Source organism: Felis catus, chromosome B2 (assembly GCF_018350175.1).
Source record: "Felis catus isolate Fca126 chromosome B2, F.catus_Fca126_mat1.0, whole genome shotgun sequence".
Taxonomy (NCBI): Eukaryota; Metazoa; Chordata; class Mammalia; order Carnivora; family Felidae; genus Felis; species Felis catus.
Genome location: NC_058372.1, coordinates 51,546,445 through 51,568,853, shown reverse-complemented (window position 1 = coordinate 51,568,853; position 22,409 = coordinate 51,546,445). Strand labels below are relative to the sequence as shown.

Here is a 22,409-nt window from a genome sequence, read left to right as displayed (position 1 = left end):
CACTCTTAAGTCAGAGATATTTAATCAGTCTAACCTCTGCTCTGGAAGTAGGATTAAGGTCTAAAAATCTGAAGACAGAATGAATCAGTTGTACTCTAAATGAAGTTAGAAAGTGAACTACTTCTAAAGGGAGAATAATCGAACAGGGCTCATAAACTTTTTGTGATGCCTAAACTATCTAATTAGTTTGGATTTCAAAGATTTCATGGGCTGGTGACTCTGTTTTAGTCATGATCAAATTAACCACCCCCAAAATGATTCATGCTAAACCTAAGCACTCCTATACTTTGTTAATCTGACCAGCTATGTATTTGGTAGAATAAATCCTCTGAAGACTACAAAAGCCTTGTTTGATTTTCAATCATTAGTACAAAACCATTTGTAGGATTAGAGATAGTCTCAGGAAAATAAATCTCACTTTGATTATATAGTTGGAGATTCAGATCTGAATAGCATTCAGATCTGAAGAAAAAGGGGAAATGTACACTGTAAGGCGAAAGGGCTTTCTATTTATATTTAAAAGCACAGCTTCTTTAAAGATATAGAGATATTTATCATTACGTTATTTTCATGAGTGGTGTAAAAGCTTCAACAATTGAGGAAATCTACTTGGCTTTTATAATCCCAAAATCTTTGAAGGGTTGACTGTCTGTCCCTACCAGACAGAAGGAAGGGAGTTTGTGCAAACCATTACAGCCTTTTAAAAACCCATTCGTCTAGGCTCAGAGCCAGAAGAATTCATACTTTTCCTTCATTTAATTAAGGACATCAGAAAGGTGTGCCTGTTTCCAGCCCAAACCTCTTTCACTGGAATGCGCTTCATCTCTTTCAGTAACTCAAGGGATTGAGCTAGTTTGTAAACCTCCCTTACTCAAGACTCATAGCTAAGTAATTTCCAAGTCTCTTTAATTGTTCCTCATTAAAAAACAAAGAAGATTTGGTTTCTAATTGGATGAGGATTTAAATATATTTTAGCAAGTAATAAAAGAAAGTATTGTAGACAGAAATCCAAAATCATCATTTCTTGGTCAATATTTCACTTTAGCTGGTCACTGTCACTGTTGCCTGGTAAACAGGGAGAGGCTGGGAGATAATCACATAAAGTCCAATTCAGTAACTTACGAGCTCTGCTGCTTTGGGGAATTTACTTGGTATCTTTGAACATCAAAATCTTCATAGAGTTGTGAGGACAGTAAAGTATTTAGCTGAGTGCCAGATTCACATGGCAAGTATTGTGATTGTATTTCTAATTGTTAAAAGTTATCAAACCTAAAATCAACTCAATTCCCTTATAGAAGAAGGTTGTTTATAGTTTTTCCATGGAAGTAGAATTTATAAAGCTTATTCTACCCTAAAGAAAGATTTTTAATTATCGTTGTCTCAGTTATCAAACACTAAGCTCCTTGATTTTTATAATCCTCTGAGCAAAAATTTGCCTTACGATCCTATGAAATAAAATTGGAAATTTTAGAGACCTAGCCAGTTGCAAACCAAAGTAATTCATTCAATGAACATTTAACAAAAAACTACTATATTTTCTCAAATAGTTCGTAGTGGGGGAAAAAAAACCACCAACATGCATAATTATGGTTTGGCAAGTGCTTTAAAAGAGATATGTGCATGGTATACAACTGCCTGAGGAGAACCAACTGGAATAGTTGTGGGTCCTGGGCACTTTTCCATCAAGTAAGAGATGTCTCTCTAGTATAGGCCATATGCTAAGCTAGCAACCAGATTTTGTTAAATTTTTGAGACATTCAGAGACCTTAAAATATTCTCACCCAAAGACGTATGCTTAATCAGATTAAAGTTTACCAACTCATGTTTAAAAAATTTAAGCTGGCAATTTAGAATAAATTGATTTGAAAACTGACATCTCAAATCTTTACCTTTCCATTTTTATAGCACAGTTTTTACAATCGTCTTCAAAATGGCTCTCTTTAACTTCCTTCTACCAGGAAAAATAAAATTATTTTTATACCTTAACTTTTATTTAAATAATTAACCCTACAATTTATATGTGCTATTTATAAAATTGAGCCACCCTATCATTCTTCTTTCAAACTCACACAGCTTATGAATTAAATGTGTCTTGAAATTGGCAGATAGTAATGCTATTTGTTGGAAAATTGTACCTAACTCTAACCTTGATTTTATCCTGAGGAATACTTGTGCAGAAAGGAACGGAGAACTTCAACTGCTCTAAAAAAAAAAAAAAAAAGTGCTTTCCTGGAAAAATATTAATCACTTGTGAAACAACAAAGATGCATACTATTTTATTTTGTGGAAATACTCCTTTCTTCATCTTTCCTTTTCTTAATATATTTTCAGAATAAAAATAAAAAGCCATTAATTAGAATACTAACATGAGTCCTTCAGTTTAATTTTAACTTTTTACCTATTGCTATCAGGCTCAGATGAGAAGAAGAAAAATTAGTCAATAAGAGAAAGACCTTTGACACTCTCTGAACAGAACAATAGTACACATAACAAGACGAAATAGTAATGTATAAAGTTGTTTCCTCTATTATATTGTTGAATATATCATAATAAGGTTCATGGACAGTCACAAATGTAAGCTGATCTGATTACTTTGTTCCTGCTTTGTAATCACTTGTATTTCATCCTTATCTCAGTCTTGGAGAAGATGATTATTGGCAGGAGATGAAGCCAGAGACTCTGAAGCTAACACGTTAAAATATGTCTTACATTTATCTCTTCTTATAAAGCCTTAGTTAAGCTAAAAATGCTTTCTTCCTAAATGTTCACGAGGAGAAAAATGATAGAATACAGAATAAGCTATAAATTTAAGTTTTGATGCAGACAATAAATTACAAAACAGAAATACCAGAAACCTCAGGTCCGCTGCCAACAAAATGTACTCTTTTGAAAATTATGGGTTTCGTCTAGGAGTGATTAAAGCTGAAACCAATCCAGTGATTCCATGAGAATTTAATATCTGATTGAAAGGGATGCCTGTATTTCAATGTGGAGAAAACCTTGCGTTTTAAAAAGATAGCATTATTTTTTAAAGTGATTCTGATTCCTCATTAATTATACCATATACTATGAAACAAAATGTGGTATAAAATATCAACCATGAGTTTAATCTGGTTAGGGGAGAGAATAATTGTTAAACTGAATTAAATACATTGGCTCTATCTTTAAGGCATTCCACCGCGTAAATCCTAACAGAATACTATAATGGGACTGCAGCACCCTTCCTTTTGTGGTACTCTGTGTGATAGTAAAGGGATCTCAGAAAATATTCCAAAGTGTTAATCCTTCCCAAAATAGATGAGTTTCTGCTAAATATAGTCTTAATTTTCCTACTCAATTCAGAAATAAGTCCCTTTGATTTTAACTGCATAGAAAGAGTTCTATTATATAAACAGATGGATAAAAAGACCTACATTATCAGATTTATTTATTTTTAATTTTTTTAATGTCTATTTTTGAGAGAGACAGAGTGTGAGTGGGGAAGGGGCAGAGAGAGAAAGGGAGACACAGACTCTCAAACAGGCTCCAGGTTCTGAGCGGTCAGCACAGAACCGGATGTGGAGCTGGAACTCAAAAGGAGATCATGACTTAGGCTGAAGCTGGATGCTTAACCGACTAAGCCACCCAGGTGACCCCCAGATTTTTTTTTCTTAAAGCTACAGAACATGAAAGGAGCACCATAATATCATTCAAGAAATATCAGTGAAAATGGAAATAAATGCTGATAAAATATAAAGATAAGACTTTTGTTATTTAAAAATTCTTACAAATTAAAATTCCTCATTAAGGAACACACGTCATGGAAAAGCCAACAATAAATAAATTAAATTATACAAAGGCTCTAAAGAAAAAACAGACATATGCCAAGTTTCATGACCTTTGAACAATTCAAGTATTTATGGTCCAAAACCAACTTATCTTAGCCAAAAGACAATTACCCACACTAGTGTTTCTACACTAGTGTTTCAATTCTCCCTAGAAAAACACTATTTTTAATTAGACATCATGACATTTATATTCTGTTGTGCTAAAAAATAAAAAATAGAAATATGCTTCCTAAAAGAGTAGGTCTTTTGGGGAGTGAGGGTGGGGGAGAGGGAAAAACGGGTGATGGACCTTGAGGAGGGCACTTGTTAGGATGAGCACTGGGTGTTGTATGTAAGTGATGAACCCCAGGAATCTACCCCCAAAACCAGGAGAACACTTTACACACTGTATATTAGCCAATTTGACAACAAATTATAAAATTTAAAAATTAAATAAATAAATAAATTTTGACTTAAAAATAAATGAAGAAAAATATTATGAAACATAGACTTCTATTTTAAAATGGTATTGCAGTTCTGTTTCATTAAAAAGAATAAATCATGTAGACAATATCCTTAAACATAAACACATACATAAATAAAACACAAAACCTCTCCTATATGAAACTGCATCAGGCTCGATACATAGTGATGCCACAGTACACATTTATGGAATGGGTTTGTGATGAAATTGGAAATTAAACTAATGGTTTTTCATTTTTAATGACCAACTAATAGGTTATAACCTCTAAAATCCATTTAATTGGAAGAAAAGAGAGCTGGTAGACAGAGATTCTGGAGCCAATAATGATATCCAGCCTTATCTTACAAAAGTCTTCCAAGAAGAAGTAACTGTTATTTCTCTAAACAGAAAATGGATACAGTGGAAGCACACAGGTACGGGAGAATGTGCTAGGGTAGGTAAGACAAGTATGATGGAGGGACACCGGCAGGTGTCTATTCTCTTTGCCTGGCCAGCTGCTGGGAGGAGAGTTTCTCCCATTTCTGTGGAGGGAGACACTGTGACCAGATTTCAGAAACTGTCCATCTAAAATGGGCAGAGGGTCTGCGGTGAGAAAATATGGCCGCTGTGACTCAACGTGACAACCCAAGACAATAGGATAAGGGACAACTGGCAAAAGTATCACCTCCTGCATCCTCCTGAGCCTCCTAAAGTCACTGTTTTAGGCCCATCTCATCTTTTCATGAGCTAAAAAAGGTAGAGATTCAGAAGAGAAGCTGGAGAAAACGTTGCAGATCTCTCTGCAGCCCAGCAACTGCTCAACCCCCTAGTTGAAAGCATTCGGACATACAGAGCATAGACTCTGGGCCACACATGGATAATTGGGAATTAGCTCTCAGAGATATATGACAGCAGAGGTGCTGCCCACCAATGCCCACCTATACGCTACAAAGCATCTCCCACTAACAGTTACTACATTTTAGACAAGAGATCATGCAAAGATTTTATTTCCCAGGTCATACTGACATAACAAGAAAGTATATTCATAAATCAGTGGTCAAAATACCACCTGGTTGGCAAGCATTAACATTTTGACAAACGATAATAACAGTATTTGAAATACTATAATTACGCCGAAGAAAATAGGCTTAATGCACTGAGAGGTAAATTGCTTAAATAAATATCATAAAAATAACATGGAATGAATAATTTCATACACTTGGTAATTGATTTCACTTCCATTCTGATATAATCCTCCATGTGGCTTTCATTTGAGCATATGTAATGTGCTTATTAAACAAGAGGCTTTAATTTAATTTACCTACTGAAGCAGGAGCCTGTAATTTTATAATTAATGACTTTTAATAGCAAAGCAAAAATGCCCTAAAGGCATGTGAAAGCAGCTGGGTCACTAGAAGTGATCTCAATCCTCCCTCCCGTTCATGGAAGGAGGACCAATGGCTGGTGAGAATGGACAAAGAGGTTTAGCCCATGCCGAGATCAAAGCCGTTACGTTGGATACTCAGCTAATACATTTCCACCCTATGGAAGCCACTACTAGCGACCAAGTCTTGACCAAGTCGCCCACACGTAACCCCATTTTACCTCCACTCTTTTGATCAATGTGAAAAGAGGTGGAAGCTCTTAAATACAACAATCACTTAAAATTCCAAAGGACAGGGATGTATTAAAATCTGCATCAGGTTTTCCATGACTGCTTTACAATGAACTGGACAATTCTGGGCTCATATTTAGCCTCTGGTGATAAATTCTAGGCTCATATTTAGCGGCTGGTGATAAAGCAATGATGTGTTAAATTCTATTCACCAAGATGCTTTCATCATGTCACCCTAAACTAAGAGCAAATTTTAGTAAAAGCAGAACTTGAAAACAGACATTTTTAGAACATATAACAAAACTGACACTAGAAACATAAAATTCCCTCTGCTTTTGAACCAACACTGACCTTCTGTTCCAAAAGCAATGTGTTTGTAGGGATTGCTGCAAAAGCCTTGTAGCTTGACTTGGTCTTGTATTGCTAGAATGAGTAACCAGAAAGCAAGAGTGGAGATGAAAAGAGGGAAGAATAGAACATAATTTTAGACTAGTGCTACCAAGTTAAATGACAGGTTATCAAATGAAGAAAACAGTTATTACAACTTGTTTTTGACAGAAAACAAATTAGCTTACCATGTTAATATTTTATTAGAATGAGAAAAAAAGAAACATCACGGTAAAATATCAGCCTAGGGATTATAGGCAATTATGTGCTATACAGTTTCAGAACTTAAAAACATCCATTTCTGCAAAGTTATATATAAATATCTCATGAGCAGTGTGCCCCTCATAGTCTATAAATGTGAGTGGGCTTTTTTCCCTTGATCCTCAAAGGAAATTGGTTCTTTTTTATAGTGCCATAATTAACAAACATTCTTCCAACAAATTTAATTGAACTCTTGATACATTCTCTTGCATCATTCATAAAAACAAGGGTCAGAAGACATAAAATTTACCATCAGTGTTTATTAAGTAGCATATTGTGAATAGAGGTAATATCAGCAATTTAATTCCATAATGAAAAAGCTAAAAGGCCAAACTTCTGATCATAAATTCACCTTTTTATTTTTTTTATTAAAAAAAAATTTTTAATCTTTTTTTCATTTTTGAGAGAGAAACAGTGTGAGCAGGGAAGGAGCAGAGAGAGAGGGAGACACAGAATCCGAAGCAGGCTCCAAGCCCCGAGCCATCAGCACAGAGCCCAACGCGGGGCTCGAACCCACAAACCGTGAGATCATGACCTGAGCTGAAGTCGGACACTCAACCAACTGAGCCATTCAGGTGCCCCATAAATTCACCTTTTTAAACTTCATCATCTCCTGCTCTTTCTAATACAATTATATTAATGAATCAAATGCTAAAACATCCTGAGCTTTTAATAAAACTCAGAGTAATATAGTTTGGGAGTATTTGAGAGAGAGGGTAGAGCATGAGGAAGTTGTATGCATCAGGATACTATGCATAATCAAAAGCCCAGTTTTGATATTGCTCTGGGTCCCAAGCTGCTTAACTAAGTTCAAGGCTCCTATCACTTCAAAAGCCCATCTCAGGCAGCTTCCCCAGAGGGCCCAGACCCAGCTAGAAATTGGCACGCAGCTCTAAGCTGTCTTAGTCCCCTGGAAAGCAGACCACAGGATCTACAGAAGAAGACATGATAGTCAAATAAAATAAAACCTGTGAGTTTTATAGATGTAATTGAAGCAATCTTCCATTAAAATAGTGTGAGGAAGGTAAGAGGCTGGCACATTCATTTTCCTTATAAAGAGGGTGAAGTAGAGAAAAATCAAAATGCCAGACTTGGAGGAAAAAAGTCTCAGGGCCCTTCAAGCCCCAGTCTCTATACTGACCTTGCACTGCTATAATCTACATAGGACATATTTTGGATAAGAACTGAAAATGAAATGCCATCTCTTTGTGCAGAATAACAGCTGGCACTTATTACTAGGCAAATTAATTTTACATTTACTTTTACAGAAGCCCTATAACTACAGAACCATTAGGGAAAGGAGGCATAGTGTGGCTAAGTGACTTGCCTAAGATAGACAGTCCATAAAGAACAGAAACAGGTATGGAACTCAGGCCTTTTTGCCTCCTTTAGAAGATATATTTGCTTCCTCTAGAAGATAACATTTTCTCTCAAAGTATACCTAAGCAGACAAGTAATACATAACATTATATCATTAATACTCCATGATGGTTTTATGAATGCTTAACTCTAATAATAGTTGTAATAATAATAATAATAATAGCTAATAATCACTATGAGCCAGGTACCATTCTAAAAGCTTTATGTGTATTATCTCTTTTAATTATCACAACCAAGCTATTAGGTAGATTATATTATATCCAGTTTATATATGGAAACTAAAGTACACAGATGTTTAAGTAACTTATTTAAGGTCACTAGGTAGTAAGTCATAGCTGGGATTTGGATGCAGGCACACTAGTCAACAATTGTGCAATTATCTACCATATGCCCTTGCTTCTCATTGCAGGACAGACAATAATTTACAGTGTTTGTTCTTCTATCCCCAAATGCCCTAAAGTATATAGTTGGACAAGCCTTTACAAAGAGATATATTGTTATCACACACATAATGCCACCAAATCTTAGAATTAGATGTGATCCTGAGGGCCATCTGGCTTAACACCCTCATCTAAGACATGCATCTCTTTGATCAATCCTCTGTTCAGCTACCACATGAACACTTGTCTATCTCCCAAGACAACATGTTTAGGCCTCATTGTTGGAATTGGTACAAAATTCTCCCTTATACTGAGCCAGATGTACTTCCTGCTACCTTACTCCATTGGTCCTTTCTCCCCACCTTAGAATGATGACACATGTTAAGAGCTCCCTTCTGCACGAGAGTGGTATTGCTGTTTCCTCCAACCCATCCTCACTGATCCTCAGTTGAAGATTTCACTATCCTCATCACTTTCTTCTGTCAACATTCCTTTACATTTTGAAAATGTGTGCACTTAGCGAGATGTATTTTTAACACAAAATAGAATATAATCATCACCTCCGTGACATCTATTGATAATAAACTCAATTAATACAATGAAGATGATAGTAACTGGAACTGTCTCCTTGCTTTTGTCATAAGTGAAGAATATCGTACAGGAGAGTGAAGTTGGAGTCATTTCATACTGTTGGATCACACTGAGTATGCTACCACCTAAAATCCCTAATCCTTTCCTCTTTTTTGTTTAACATTTGTTGAAATTAAACTCCATCCTGCAGTTATGTTATTCTTCTCTAGATCCCAAAATAGTACTTCAGGCATTATCTCTATCCCATTTCATATGATCAGTTTTGGTTTGTTATTGTAAACTATGAAGATAAGAATTTTTATAATATTTCATCAACCATTTTGTTAGGCATGTCATTTTTATTCATTCAAGTCATATACCAAGGATCAGGACCTCTTGCCTCCTGGGTTCTATCAACCTGGTGGACATCAATCTATCCTGTAAATCTATTTGGATATGGCAGTTCAACTAATGGATTCATTCAACAAAATATTAATGATTATCTACTTTGTGACTTATATTGCTCTAAGTACTACAGATTCAGCAGTGAACAAAACATCCAAAGCCTTTGCTCTCTAGAGCTTAACACTAAGCTTACACCCAAAGAGACAAACCATAAGCCAAGAAACAAGAAAGAAAAGAAATATCCTAGCGAGATAAGTAATAACACAGAAAATTAAAATAGGATAATGGCACAGAAAGTAACATGCAGGATGCTTTAGATTGGGCACTCAGAACAAATCTGAGTTTGGAGATGTCATTACACTTCACATATCTCTCTTTATTCATGATATAGCAAAAAAAAATCACAAAAGCTAGAATTTGGAAGGCAATCCAACAGACATCTGTTGATTGAAAAAAATGTCTGACTTTCAGTCATAACTGCTTCTGTAAACAATCACAAACTAAGAATATAGGCAATCATTTTCAGAATTTACCTTCCTCTTTTTTATGATAAATAGAACATATGGCTCGTTTCTTTTTCTGGCAAATTTCTTATCGCCCATCATTTACAATAGAAGTAGAAATTTGGTTTGTTTGAGATACAGTTTATCTAAACCAGGAGATAGGAACTTAGAGCATATAGATATTTCCTTCTAGTTCCCATCTGTGGGGTTTTATGTGTGCCTAAGACATATGTAGTCTTTCCTTTTCAGTCTGAAAATCATTCTTGTTGCCATTAGAGATACTTTTTGGGTTCACCATATTTCTTCAGGTTTCTCTTAACAATATTCTAATTTGGAATATAGTTTTTCTTTAGCACTCCAAGTCTTCCAGGTGTTAAATTAAATTCACTGGTTCCCTTTCCTTGGTTTAAAATTACAAATTTCTCTAGTTAAGGTAAATATAACTTGAATAGTAAGTTGTAGTAATACCGGCTGGAATCACCATCAGCTAATCGTAGAAAGTAGAACTGACCAGCCTGACCCTGAATCCAGAAAACATTCAGTGATACCTATTGTATCTCTCCAATTTGTAATCTATGTTTTTGGTCAACATTCAATAAATATTTCTTAAATATCTACCACATAAAGGGGCAGAGTAAAGTTTAGGTTTAGAAAAGGCAATGGTATTTTACCCTCGAAGTTTTTTCAGAGCTAATCCTATTTATAAATTCTATTTATCCTAGATAATTACAACACAAATCCCAGGTATGAAAGTGAGAACAGCAAAAACACACCTTTCCCCTTCAGAAAATATTTCTCACCATTATCACATCCACTATTATTGATGGCTAAAATTCCACCACAGGCTCCAGTAATAAGGACCCATGAGATTTCAAAGCAAACTATATTAGTTGCCTTGAGAATTAGAAATTTGAACTCATGGTTACACTTTAAGTATAGGTGAAGGGCAGAACCTCAGATTACATGAACAAGAGAGAATCCTGAACAAAAGAGCTTCCCTACCACCAGGGCCAACTTCTCTTTCCTGAAGCATCCACAAGTATAAATGAGAGCATCATCATTCTAATTTTTTTTTAATTTTTTAATGTTTATTCGTTTTTGAGAGAGAGAGAGAGAGAGAGAGAGAGAGAGAGAAAGAATGAGTGGGGGAAGGGCAGAGAGGGAGGGAGACACAGAATCCAAAGTAGGCTCCAGGCTCCAAGCTCTCAGCACATAGCCAGACATGGGGCTTGAACAGAGAAACTGAACTGTGAGATCATGACCTGAGCAGAAGTTAGACGCTCAACCTACTGAGTCACCCAGGCACTCCAAGAGAGCCCTTCCTGCTCATCAGTGACCATGCATGTACTGCCTGAGTCAGAATCTCCCTGAGACAAAAGCTTAACCCAAGCCCTGATCCAATTGCCCAGAGACCTCCCTTACATCTGGATTACTGGCAGAGTATAATCTCTATGATGATCCTGAGAACTGAAGCAGTGGGGAAGGGTGGCAGGGCAGGGAGAGGGAGAAATTTCCTTGAACAACTCTCTTCCCAGTAGCGATCTCCATGGCTGATTTATCTGTCTGTGTTTCTAGTACTCTCAATATGCAATATGCTATTGTATTACAATATTTTGCCATCCCTATTAGCCTGATAGGTCTTTTAGAGAAGATATTTTATACAATTTCCAATATCGTATACCAACCTGGAAAAGAACAGATATTCAGCACATATTTGTTGACCTAACCTGAAGTATTTTATTGAAAATTACAGAAAGATTCAGAGGACATGAAAAAACAAAATTTTAGTTCCTCATCTACTGTTCAAGTCTTAGATAAGCCTGGCTGATTAGAGACCCTCTTCCCACTTCAAAGTATGCCCTGAAGGCATTTCTAATATATTAAATTGTCAAAGTCCTTCAATGAAACGAAGTTTCAGGATTTGAACTCTTGACCTTGAATCCCTATTTTATTTATTTGTTTTTATTTTTATTTTTTAATGTTTGTTTTTGACAGAGACAGCATGAGTGGGGGAGGGGCAGAGAGACAGGGAGACACAACATCCAAAACAGGCTCCAGGTCTTAAGCTGTCAACACAGAACCTGATGCAGGGCTTGAACTCCAGACCAGCAAGATCATGACCTAGGCCTAAGTGGGACACTTAACCCACTGAGCCAGCCAGATACCCCATCCCTATGTTTTTTAATACCTTGCTTAAGTTAAACTGCACAAGTCCCTCCCTGAATTAAAATGCAAAAATTCCTCAAGGGATAAAAAAGGTTTTTGTCAATTACTGACACTTGAGTGTGAATCACTGCTAAGCACAATTAACAAAGGCTAGCTGGAGAGAAACAAAGGGAATGGGACCCAGAATTGGTTAGTACAGAAATGTAAGTGACACATAGCAGGGATGGGAGATTCATAGAAAATCTAGAATCTCCACAAAGGCACCAAGAATTCTGTAGAAGAGGTGAAGTAAAGAGGTGGAGGAGGAACAAAAGGAGAAAAGCAAACAAGAAGATACATATACCTAGTTTCAGCTGTTCTATCATTTCACCTATGATTGTGAAGGTTTGTTACCCTACCTACAAAATATATACGGATACATCATCTTCACCTTCACTGCTAGAACCTCACCAGGGCCATCATCGTCACTTGCCTGGATTGTTCCAACAGACCCCTAAATTCTCCTTCCTTCAGCTTTCACCCTCTTACAGTCTATTCTTAACACGGCCTCAAGATAGACAAGATTGTGCCAATTATCTACTCAAAACCCTCTGATGGCTTCTTACTCAAATTAAAAATCAGTGACTAAGAAGTGGCACACAAGACCTCACAGGACCCAGCTCACAGTTACATATCCCTCTGACAATCTCAACCTCCTTATACTAACTCCACTCTTGTGATACTGGCTCTCCTACCTTTGTACCTGCCAACCACTCTCTGGCATCAGGTATTTTTCCTGGCTATACTCTCTTAAGGAGCATCACCCCCTTCAACGTCACCTTCCCAAAGGAACCTGTCATGACCGCCAGTATGAATTTGTGACACTACCCCATACCCTGCTATACTTTTCTCCATACTGTGTATGACTATCTAACACACAAGAAAATTTACTTATGGCAGTCGGGGAGGTGGAAGTGGTAATTGCTGACTGTTTCTCTTCCGCCCAAGAGCTTTCTGTGAGCAAGCATTTTTGCAATTTTATTTGTTGCAACATCCTCCTGACTTTGTAACGTGTCTTGAACATAATAAGCACTCAATGCACATCGATTGCTTGAACCAGATTGACCATTTTAGCTCATGGGGGTACATTCCATATTGCTCATGTCTCAGATTACATGTGGATCAGCAGAAATGGAGACAGTCACATGGAGACTATTGTCACCAAGTTTTCAGGGTGATGTAATTGGAAATGTTTTGATGTCTTCAAGGAATGAAGTTTATAAATAAAACACCAACTATAAAAGGTCATGAAATATTTCAAAGCTCCCAATTGATCCCTAAACTATGTGTCCAAATAGCTGTAAGGCCAAGACAGGCACATCACTGGAGCTCTCATAGTCAGAAAAGAGCTTCAAACCATCTTCAGTAAGTGGCAAGATGTTTAAAGTTTTGAGGTAAGGGCCTCAAATTCCCTTAGGGAACACCATGCTAACTCCCTAGGAGAAAACTTTAAATTAGGTTGTAAATGAAGGCCAAATATATTGGGAACCCAAATACAACTCCGGGAATTAATTTTATGATTTTCCCTTTCCCAAGGGGCAGAAACGTCTCAAACAATATAGATGTTAATCAAAGAGTGGACTGAACAACATCCAGAGAGATGCTCATCCTGTCTAGGACCATGATTATAATGTGAATTAATATTTTAAAACTGTATCTGAAATTAAAGTATATCAATTATACCATACTAATGTAAACAGATTCAGAACCTTAAGATTCTATCTATAAAAAAGAAATATCAAGCCTGCTTTATATCTGAAATTAGCTCAGTATACTCTAGCTGTTCCGTTCTATTTCAATATCAAAGGACAGTAGGGCCCACACTTTGAACTAATACCCTTCAAGCATTCATGTTTTAATTTGATGGCCATTTGTATTCCAGGACCTCTTTCCTTTTGGGATCTGGCGCTGAGTGAAGCTGATCTAAATCTGAAGCTCTTTGACTTCAAAGAGAGCCCTGTGCTTGGATTAGCACCACAGTGGAAGGAACAAGACAAGAAACAATCCATAGGAGCATATGAGTTCTTTGATATCCCAAAGCTTTTGTCTGTTTCCTCTTATCAATCTATAAAATAATCTTAGCAATTCAAGCAAAACTAGTCAAACATCAAAGGAAACTGGGATAAGATTTATCTATTCCAGCATCCATTTTAATGAATTTTTTATGCTCAAGTTACAAATCCTGCAAATAATAGTTTACAATTAAAAAAAAAAAGGTAGGCTGATTTTTACCTGGAGAGATAAGAGCAAGAAGCAAGGAAGAAATAAATATAACTAAGAACAGCATGTCTCAGGGAGCAACTATTTTTTGCAGAAGTTATCATGAATTTTGCCCATTATAAGAAACATTTTTTGTTCAGTAAAAAGGGTAAAAATAGATAAATTATCATGATTCCTCATATTTTCATGTTCAGCAAATTTATCATGCACTTCTACAAGCATGATGTTTTTAACTTAGGAATTAAAACTAAAAATAAAGCAAATGTTGAAAATTCTTTAATATTGGGAACAGTAAGTGAGCTGTGGGAGAACAGATCTTCAACAAACTTGATTTTAGGGCAAAAAAGAACTCGACTTGATCAAAAGCCCTCTGGGCTCACCCTTTTCCAACTCTCCAAAAAAAACAAGACAAAACGTGAACGAAGCAGAATAAACCACAAAGAGAAACACTCAGAAGGCTCTCAAGTAAAATCACTTTTCACAAAGGTAATGAATAATTTAAACATATTGGCAGTATGGTTTAAGAAATAATTGTTAATAAATTCAGGAGACAGTACTGTTTACATCACCAGGTTGTTTTTAATATATCACAAATGAATTCCATAGTCACACAAATGTATTTTTAGATAATCACCAGGTCATTTTACCTCAAATAAATAAGAAGTTTTGATTCAGAATTATAGAAAGTGTTAGATTTTTCTCCATCCCATTTGCTTTGAAAATGTAAAATACAAGGACTAAATAATTTCTAAAAATACATTTTTTAATGTTTTGGGGTTTGGTTTTTTTTTTGTTTTTTTGTGGTTTTTTTTTTTACTATTTATTTTTGAAAGACAGAGACAGAGTACAAGCAGGGGAAGGGCGGAGATAGAGGGAGACACAGAATCTGAAGAAGGTTCCAGGCTCTAAGCTGGAGCACAGAGCCAGACGTGGGGCTTGAACTCATGAAGATCATGACCTCACCTGGAGCCGGAAACTTAACTGACTGAGCCACCAGGAGCCCTAAAAATACATTTTTAAATGACCCAAACATTATAGAAATTTATAATTCTGATGATTCCATAATGATGATTTCCTTCATGAGAATTATTAAATCAGGCTAAAATGATTATTAATAGGAGTTATTGCTTTGTGTTTGGTATATAATATGAAGAACATAGTACTACCAACCTCATATTGTCATAAAAGTTAACTGACATAATTGTTTCCAATTTTTTTTAATGTTTATTCTTTTTTGAGAGATAGAGAGAGACAAAGCATGAGTGAGGGAGGGGCAGAGAGAAAGAGACAGACACAGAATCCGAAACAGGCTCCAGGCTCTGAGTTATCAGCACAGAACCCGACATGAGGCTTGAACTCACAAGCCATGAAATCATGACCTGAGCCGAAGTTGGATGCTCAACAGACTGAGCCACCCAGGTGCCCCTGACATAATCTTTTCTAATTAATTTTTAACTGTTTTGTATATTTTATATATAGAAATTTTATATACAGAAAGCATATGGTAGCTCTTAAAATAATTATTATTACAATTGTCACTGTTTAATAATAAGCCCAATCTTCCTATGTCTTCACATAAACTCCTCTGGGTTCATCTTCTGTATATTTGGTCAGGTTATTTACTATTTCTGAAATGCCAGCTCCTTCCCTCCTCATTAAGCTAAATCCTAAACATTTCCCACAGGCCTGCCATTTGTTATAAGTTCCCTCACTAACCATACCCCATAATAATAGTTCTATTACATTGAATTCAGTGAGCAATTGTATATAATATGTACTATACTATATTAATATTACCTTATACTTGTTTTCTAGTTTTATTATGGATTTAATAACTCTATATAGCTTCTCCACATCATGTATCTGTATATTTTCTTCTGCTGAATAAAATTTATTTTTTAAGGACAAAGAATTATCTCTTACTTTCCTTAAAACACACATACACACAAACACACATCCCCAAAAAAGCTAGTATGGTGGTAGGCATACAGCAGAAGTTTTATGCATGTTTGTTACGTTGAATTGTACCCCAACATCATTAATACGATAGATTGGACGTGATAGGATTTGCCTTGAGGATTGTTTTATCTTTCCCATCTTAAGTTCATCATTCAAACAATGACAGAGTTGAACACAATCTCCACGGAATTTGGAAGTTCTCGAACTGCTACTTGATTGCACTGCCCTAAAAATTGTAGTCCCCCCCCATACAGGCACTTCAGAATTTCATTTGAGTCATACAACAATCCAGTTCTGGTTCTATACGATCCACATCCTAAGTACTTGAGAATAGTTGGGAAGCTGGCACGCTCTAGAGCAGAGTTGTCCTTCTACCAGGAAAAATGAACTCTATGAATTACATCATCATAGGTTTCCCTTCTTGTATTAAAACAAATGCCAGTCTTCAGAGTATAGGTTTTTTTAATAAGTTTTTTCATTTGAATAAGGTTGACACACAATGTCACATTAGTGTCAGGTGTACAATATGGTGTCTGAACATCTCTATCTGTTATGCTACACCTACCACGTGTCACCAGCTACCATGTGTCACCAAAAAACACTGGGGACTATATTCCCTATGTTGTTCCTTTCATTCTCATAATCTACTCATTCTATAACTGGAAGCCTGTATCTCACCCATTTCACCCAACCTCCTCCCCACTTCCCTCTGACAACCATCAGTTTGTTCTCTGTATTTACAAGTCTGATTCTTCTTTTTAATTTATTTTGTCATTTCTTTTGCTTTTTAGTTTCTACATATGAGTGAAATAATTTGGTATTTCTCTTTCTCAGTCTGACTTATTTCACTTAGTGTAATACCGTATAGGTCCATTCATGTTGCTGCAAATGGCAAGATCTCCTTTTTTACAACTATATAATGTCCGTGTGTGTGTGTGTGTGTGTGTGTGTGTGTGTGTTGCATCTTCTTTGTACTTTCATCTGTAAATGGACACTTAGCTTGCTTCCATATCTTGGCTACTATAAATAATTCTGTAGCAAACATAGGGGTGCATATATCTTTTCAATTAGCATTTTTGTATTCATTGGGTAAATATCCAGTAGTGGAATTAGTGGATCATATTGTATTGCTATTTTTAATTTTTTGAGGAACCGCCATACTGTTTTTCACAGTGACTGTACCAATTTATATTTCCACAAACAGTGCATGGTACCACATTGTTTCATCTATATGTGGAATCTAAAAACAAAGCAAAAGAAAAGACAAACAAAAAACCAGATTCTTAAATATAGAGAACAGATTGATGGTTGTTGGAGGGGAGGTGAAGTACAAATTTCCGGTTATAAGTTATATAAACCACAGAGATGGAAATACAGCATAGAAAATATAGTCAGTAATAGTCTAAGAGCATTGTATGGTAACTACACTTATGTGGTGAGCACTGCACAATGCATAAAACTTTTGAATCAATTTGTTGTACAGCTGAAGCTAATATAACATTGTATGTCAATTACACTTCAATAATAAAAGTAGAAAATAAAAAATAAAAATAATAAATGAATGAATGTATGCCAGTATTCCATTCTTGCTCAACGGGCTGCTTCAGAGCATTTAGAAGTCAGTATTTCTCCTCTCTCAATTCTATTTTCTTATATCCAGCCTACCTACCCTTTCAGTATTTCATAATTACTAAGTATTTAGAGTTCAAAATAAATCAAATATAATATTCACATATAAAGGAAATTTCTATTTCTTCTTGCTCTATATGTATATAGCTAAATCCATACTAGTATGGATTTTATGTGGTGCTCAGGAGGAGCAAAAAAGAAATCAACCTGGTAAAGGGGGAAATTTTTACACTGATCCTGTCTACTATTCTCAGTACAGGATGCTTTGATGGACAATAGGGTCCATGAAATTAAATAATCAGAAATTTATCATAGTCTCAAATTCAAACCAACTGCTTTATATCCATCCCATCTTTGTGATCAATGATATAACTCATTATGCCTGAAGAAAAAAATACCTTGGAGTCATAGATATAAGAAGTTACTGTAACAGGAGGATTTGTAAAATCAAAGAGTTTTATCAAAACATGCACATTTTAGATAGATCATAATTCACCTACACATTAAAATATACCAAGTCCTAGCTCTACTTACACTTTCTTTAACTCTTGTAAGAGCAGAATGAATATCATAATTATTTTTCCTCTGGAAAAAAAGATTCTCCCATATTTCAAAATAAGCATGCACCATGCAACATGCAAAAGAATACCTTGGGTTTCTTATTTTCAGGGCCTGTTGACATGGACAATGCATAAGGTGAAATCAGCTCCTTGGTTCTTGTTAGAGAGATGGGAGGTGATCGGGTTGAAACAGATGACCTGTGGTTGGATACTGAGCTTTCAGATTTTCCAAGTCTTGAAGGCAAGGTACCACTGCCACAATTTGGGTACAGTGTTGGACTGAGCTGGAGCGCCTGGGTCGGCAGATTAGCACGAGGGAGAGGGGAGGACCCCAGTTTGGGAAGAGAGGCAGAGCTAGCACTGGAGACAGGGGTTGAAAGAGGAGTTGAAAGGTTCTGCCCCTGGCCACCTAGCTGTGGGGCTGCTCTCTTGGATCTGTTTATCAGGTTTGAAAGAGCTGGGGAAGGATGGAAACATTTCTCTGGAGAGGAGAGCACGGCTCTTTGGTTAGTGGGAGGAGATAGAGAAGATAATGCAGAGGAGACTGATGTAGGATGTATGTGAATATTCCTGGGCTTTTCTGGGCCCCTGAGGTCAACATCCTGTTTGCCCTTCAAAGAAACAGGAGAAACACTTGGTGGAACAGGAGGAAGTCTTGCAGAACTAGATGTATCAGTCTGTAGCAGGGAGAGTGTTGGGTTGCTCTTCAAAGAAGTGGGTGACATTTTCTCTACATTCAAAGAAATGAGGCTGCTACTGTCATGTTTTGTGGGAGAAAGGGAGCATGCCTGAGAAAGGGGGGTAGATTTGGCCAGAAAAGGTAAGTGGAAGGATTGCTGCCTAAGTTCGGAAACCTGGTGTTCCCCCTGCTCTGGAGACCCTGCTCTCAGGGAGCAACTAGAGAGAGATTTCTTAGGTGTGGGTGGGGTTTGTTTTGCTTTTTGATCCAGAGTGAGTGTGGAAGAAGCCAGAGAGTTAAGAGAGAAAGTGGGACAGGATGCAGGGGAAAAGGGTCTTTGGTGGGAAGGATTTGACTTGAGGATGGCAGTGAGAAGAGAAAGCCGGGAGGGCACTGGGGATTTCACCCCTGACTTTGAGAGATTTCCACTAGATGACATTTGACTAGAGATAGTGGAAGAAGAGCCATGGAAAGAGGAGGTAAATGGTTTTGGACTTGGAGAGAGTGAATGCGTGACAATACGGACTGGTATGTATGAGGCCGAATTTGACTTCAGAGAAGCACTGGAGGATGGTGAAGGAGAAGTGGTTCCTGGGCTTTCTCTGGGGCTAAGGACGTGCGAACTTAAAGTTGTTGTCTTCTTCAGAACTTCAGATGCCAGTCCAGGTTTCTGATCTGCTGCACTCGGACTGGATAAATTAGAACCTGATAACTGAGTGGAATGGGGAAACTGTAACGTCGAGGAGGTGCCCTTCGATGCAAAAAAGGGTGAAGAGTGAGCAGAAGTTTGAAAATACGTAGCTGTTTCTTCCACCAAGGCCCCACTGACATCCAGCCTCCTAGTGTGGAATTCCTCTAGCACAGAGGCTCCGTCGAGGTTAACTGGGTCAGGTGGTGTTTTCTGATTAGTTGGAGAAACAAAGGAGAAAGCAGGTGGTTTACAGGCAAGCTGCTCAGAGGTAGTGGGAGAAGTTAACTAGAGGAAAGAGAAATAGACAGATTGTAATAGGAGATTACTTGTGAAACTATCAAAATATTCTTGTCACTTGTGTGTTTAATGCAAACAGTCCTATTAGTTTACACAAAACAGGCCCCTTAAACCCCCATAAAAATGGAAGAAATTCTGTTTTGCAAATGAGGCATTGCTTATTGCTTTAAATTTGAAATAAAATATAAATAAACTATGAAGTGTTACATATTATGCCTCATTTATTCCCTGTAAGGACATTAATATAAAATTGTATATGGATGTTTCCATTTGGAAAATAATTCACTGGCAAAATCTAAAATAGTTATCTTGACTTGGAATTGTGTGACTTGAAAAGATTTAAATCACCAAAGTAAGTTTCAAACTTCACTTTGAAAACTGAAATAGATTTTCTTCCATTGTAAAAATATAATAGTATATAATACAATAATATAATAATACAATGACTACAATAATATAATAATGATTACAATCCCTAAAAAGTTTAACATGCTTAAAATGTTTAAAATTCTAAAAACTTGAGGTACTTCTACATGTTGTACAAGTTAAAAAAATGACCAGAACTCAAAAGATGCAGCACCTAACATCAACATGACCAACATCAACAATGATAAATTGAGATAGTGAAAGCAAGGGTTGAAATAAGAGAGCAAAAAACATGTTCCCTAATTATTTGCCGGAATGAACATTTAAAAAATGATATGGCTTCTACTGGAAAAAGATAGGTATGCTTTCATATCAAAAGAAGCCAGAGTACTTTACAAATGTAATCTGCCTTAAACAATGCAACCCACCAATCCCCTGACATATTAAAAACAAAACAAAACAAAATGAGAAAGAAGAAAGAAAGAAAGAAAGAAAGAAAGAAAGAAAGAAAGAAAGAAAGAAAGAAAGAAAGAAAGAAAGAAAGAAAAGAGAGGGAGGGAGGGAGGAAGGAAGAAAGAAACGATCATTTTCAAGAGAGTCTAGTAAAGGCCTGTGAAATAACTGGGTGTATGTATTCTTGTGCTATTTTAAAGATCATCCAGTACTTTAAGACAGTACTAAAGACAAATGTTAAAATTATAAATGATTTGAAAGCCAAATCTTTAAACACAGGTCTCCCTGCAAAATTATTTCTTTGATTCTATCAACTTATAAGAGAATTTAGGAAATATCAGTTATTCAAAATGCTAATATTTATTAAATGATATTATACTATATAATATCTTATTGTATATAATATATATTGCCTTACATGGAAAGAAAATATATGACCAACAATTAAACTTAGCAAAAGCCTGGTTTACAAATTCAGTAAAAGATATTTCTTGATTTTTTTTGTAATATGTTAAGTGTCCATCAGACCTACTGTAAAGATTTTTATATCATATACTTTTGAATCCTAAAAGCATTTAAAACTGATAAATGCAAACAACTCACCCTAAACGTCTAAGTTTCAAGTAAACATACCTAAAATAGATCTTTCTTTTTATGTGTAAATTCATATGTGTACTTGCAACACAGAATTCTTGTTACACAATTAATATTTGAATATATTGGCATTACCCAGAATATCTGAAAATCAGGGATAATTTGATAATCAAGCAGAATTCAATCAAATTGAGAAAGAAGCTTAACAATTCCCTCACATCAGCTTTACTTAGAAACAATTCTGCTTAGCCAGTGTTCATATAACTGATTCATGTGATTAGACATAAGTGAAAGTTCTTCTGTGATTATTTCCAATGATTGCGCTCTTCTCACAAAAAGAATGAAGAAATTTCAAGACTGTGTAGGGTGTCTTTGCATGTTATGCTATAGTTTTTGGTAAAGGATTCTGTAAATTAATAACAACAGCCACAAAATTCCATTCCCTTTTCAGTAATATTTCCAGATAACTTCAATTTATACAACAAATTCATTAATTCATCCAGATTATCCATGAAATTATGATGTTAAAATCACAAGGCTATAATTTTGAAGATCTTATTCAGAAGAAAAAACTGTTCCCTTCAACTTTCTCAAGACTATGGCCTCTAATTACCAAACATTCTACTGCAGTGAGTCCTATTTTACCTAATATAAATAATTCCATTTTGTTGCACTTTTGAATAGTTGATTATTGAAGAACTTCTAAGGAAACAACTCTGAAAAGTCTAAGAATGTTTGTTGTGTTTCTATTAACCTACATACATTTTTATTGTATTCTCCTAGTCAATATATTAACAAGTATTTGCAATATATTTGTTTCTAATTTGCAAATACAGCAGATGTTATCCTAATTTACATTAATTAAAAAATACAGCACCATACTTTTATAAAATTCCCAGGAGTGAAGAATTATTTTTTTAATGAAAAAGATTCATTTTCCTAAATTCCTCTCAATGGGTTAAAAAAAAAAAGTAGCTAAAGACATG

General features: G+C 35.9%; 1 protein-coding gene across 11 annotated transcripts in view; it reads right to left on the bottom strand.

Moving 5' to 3' along the window:
* Positions 1–22,409, bottom strand: part of MLIP (muscular LMNA interacting protein) — a 247,595-nt gene that overhangs the window by 94,885 nt on the left and 130,301 nt on the right. For 10 of the 11 annotated variants that reach the window (XM_045057659.1, XM_045057666.1, XM_045057658.1 and 7 more), the window contains exons 4-5: positions 18,433–19,998; positions 6,236–6,307 (exon numbers count right to left, since the gene is read on the bottom strand). In XM_045057659.1, coding sequence (XP_044913594.1) covers positions 6,236–6,307; positions 18,433–19,998 — 1,638 coding nt within the window. The remainder of the gene's footprint in view (positions 1–6,235; positions 6,308–18,432; positions 19,999–22,409) is intronic. The other variant, XM_045057667.1, reaches the window with a different exon arrangement.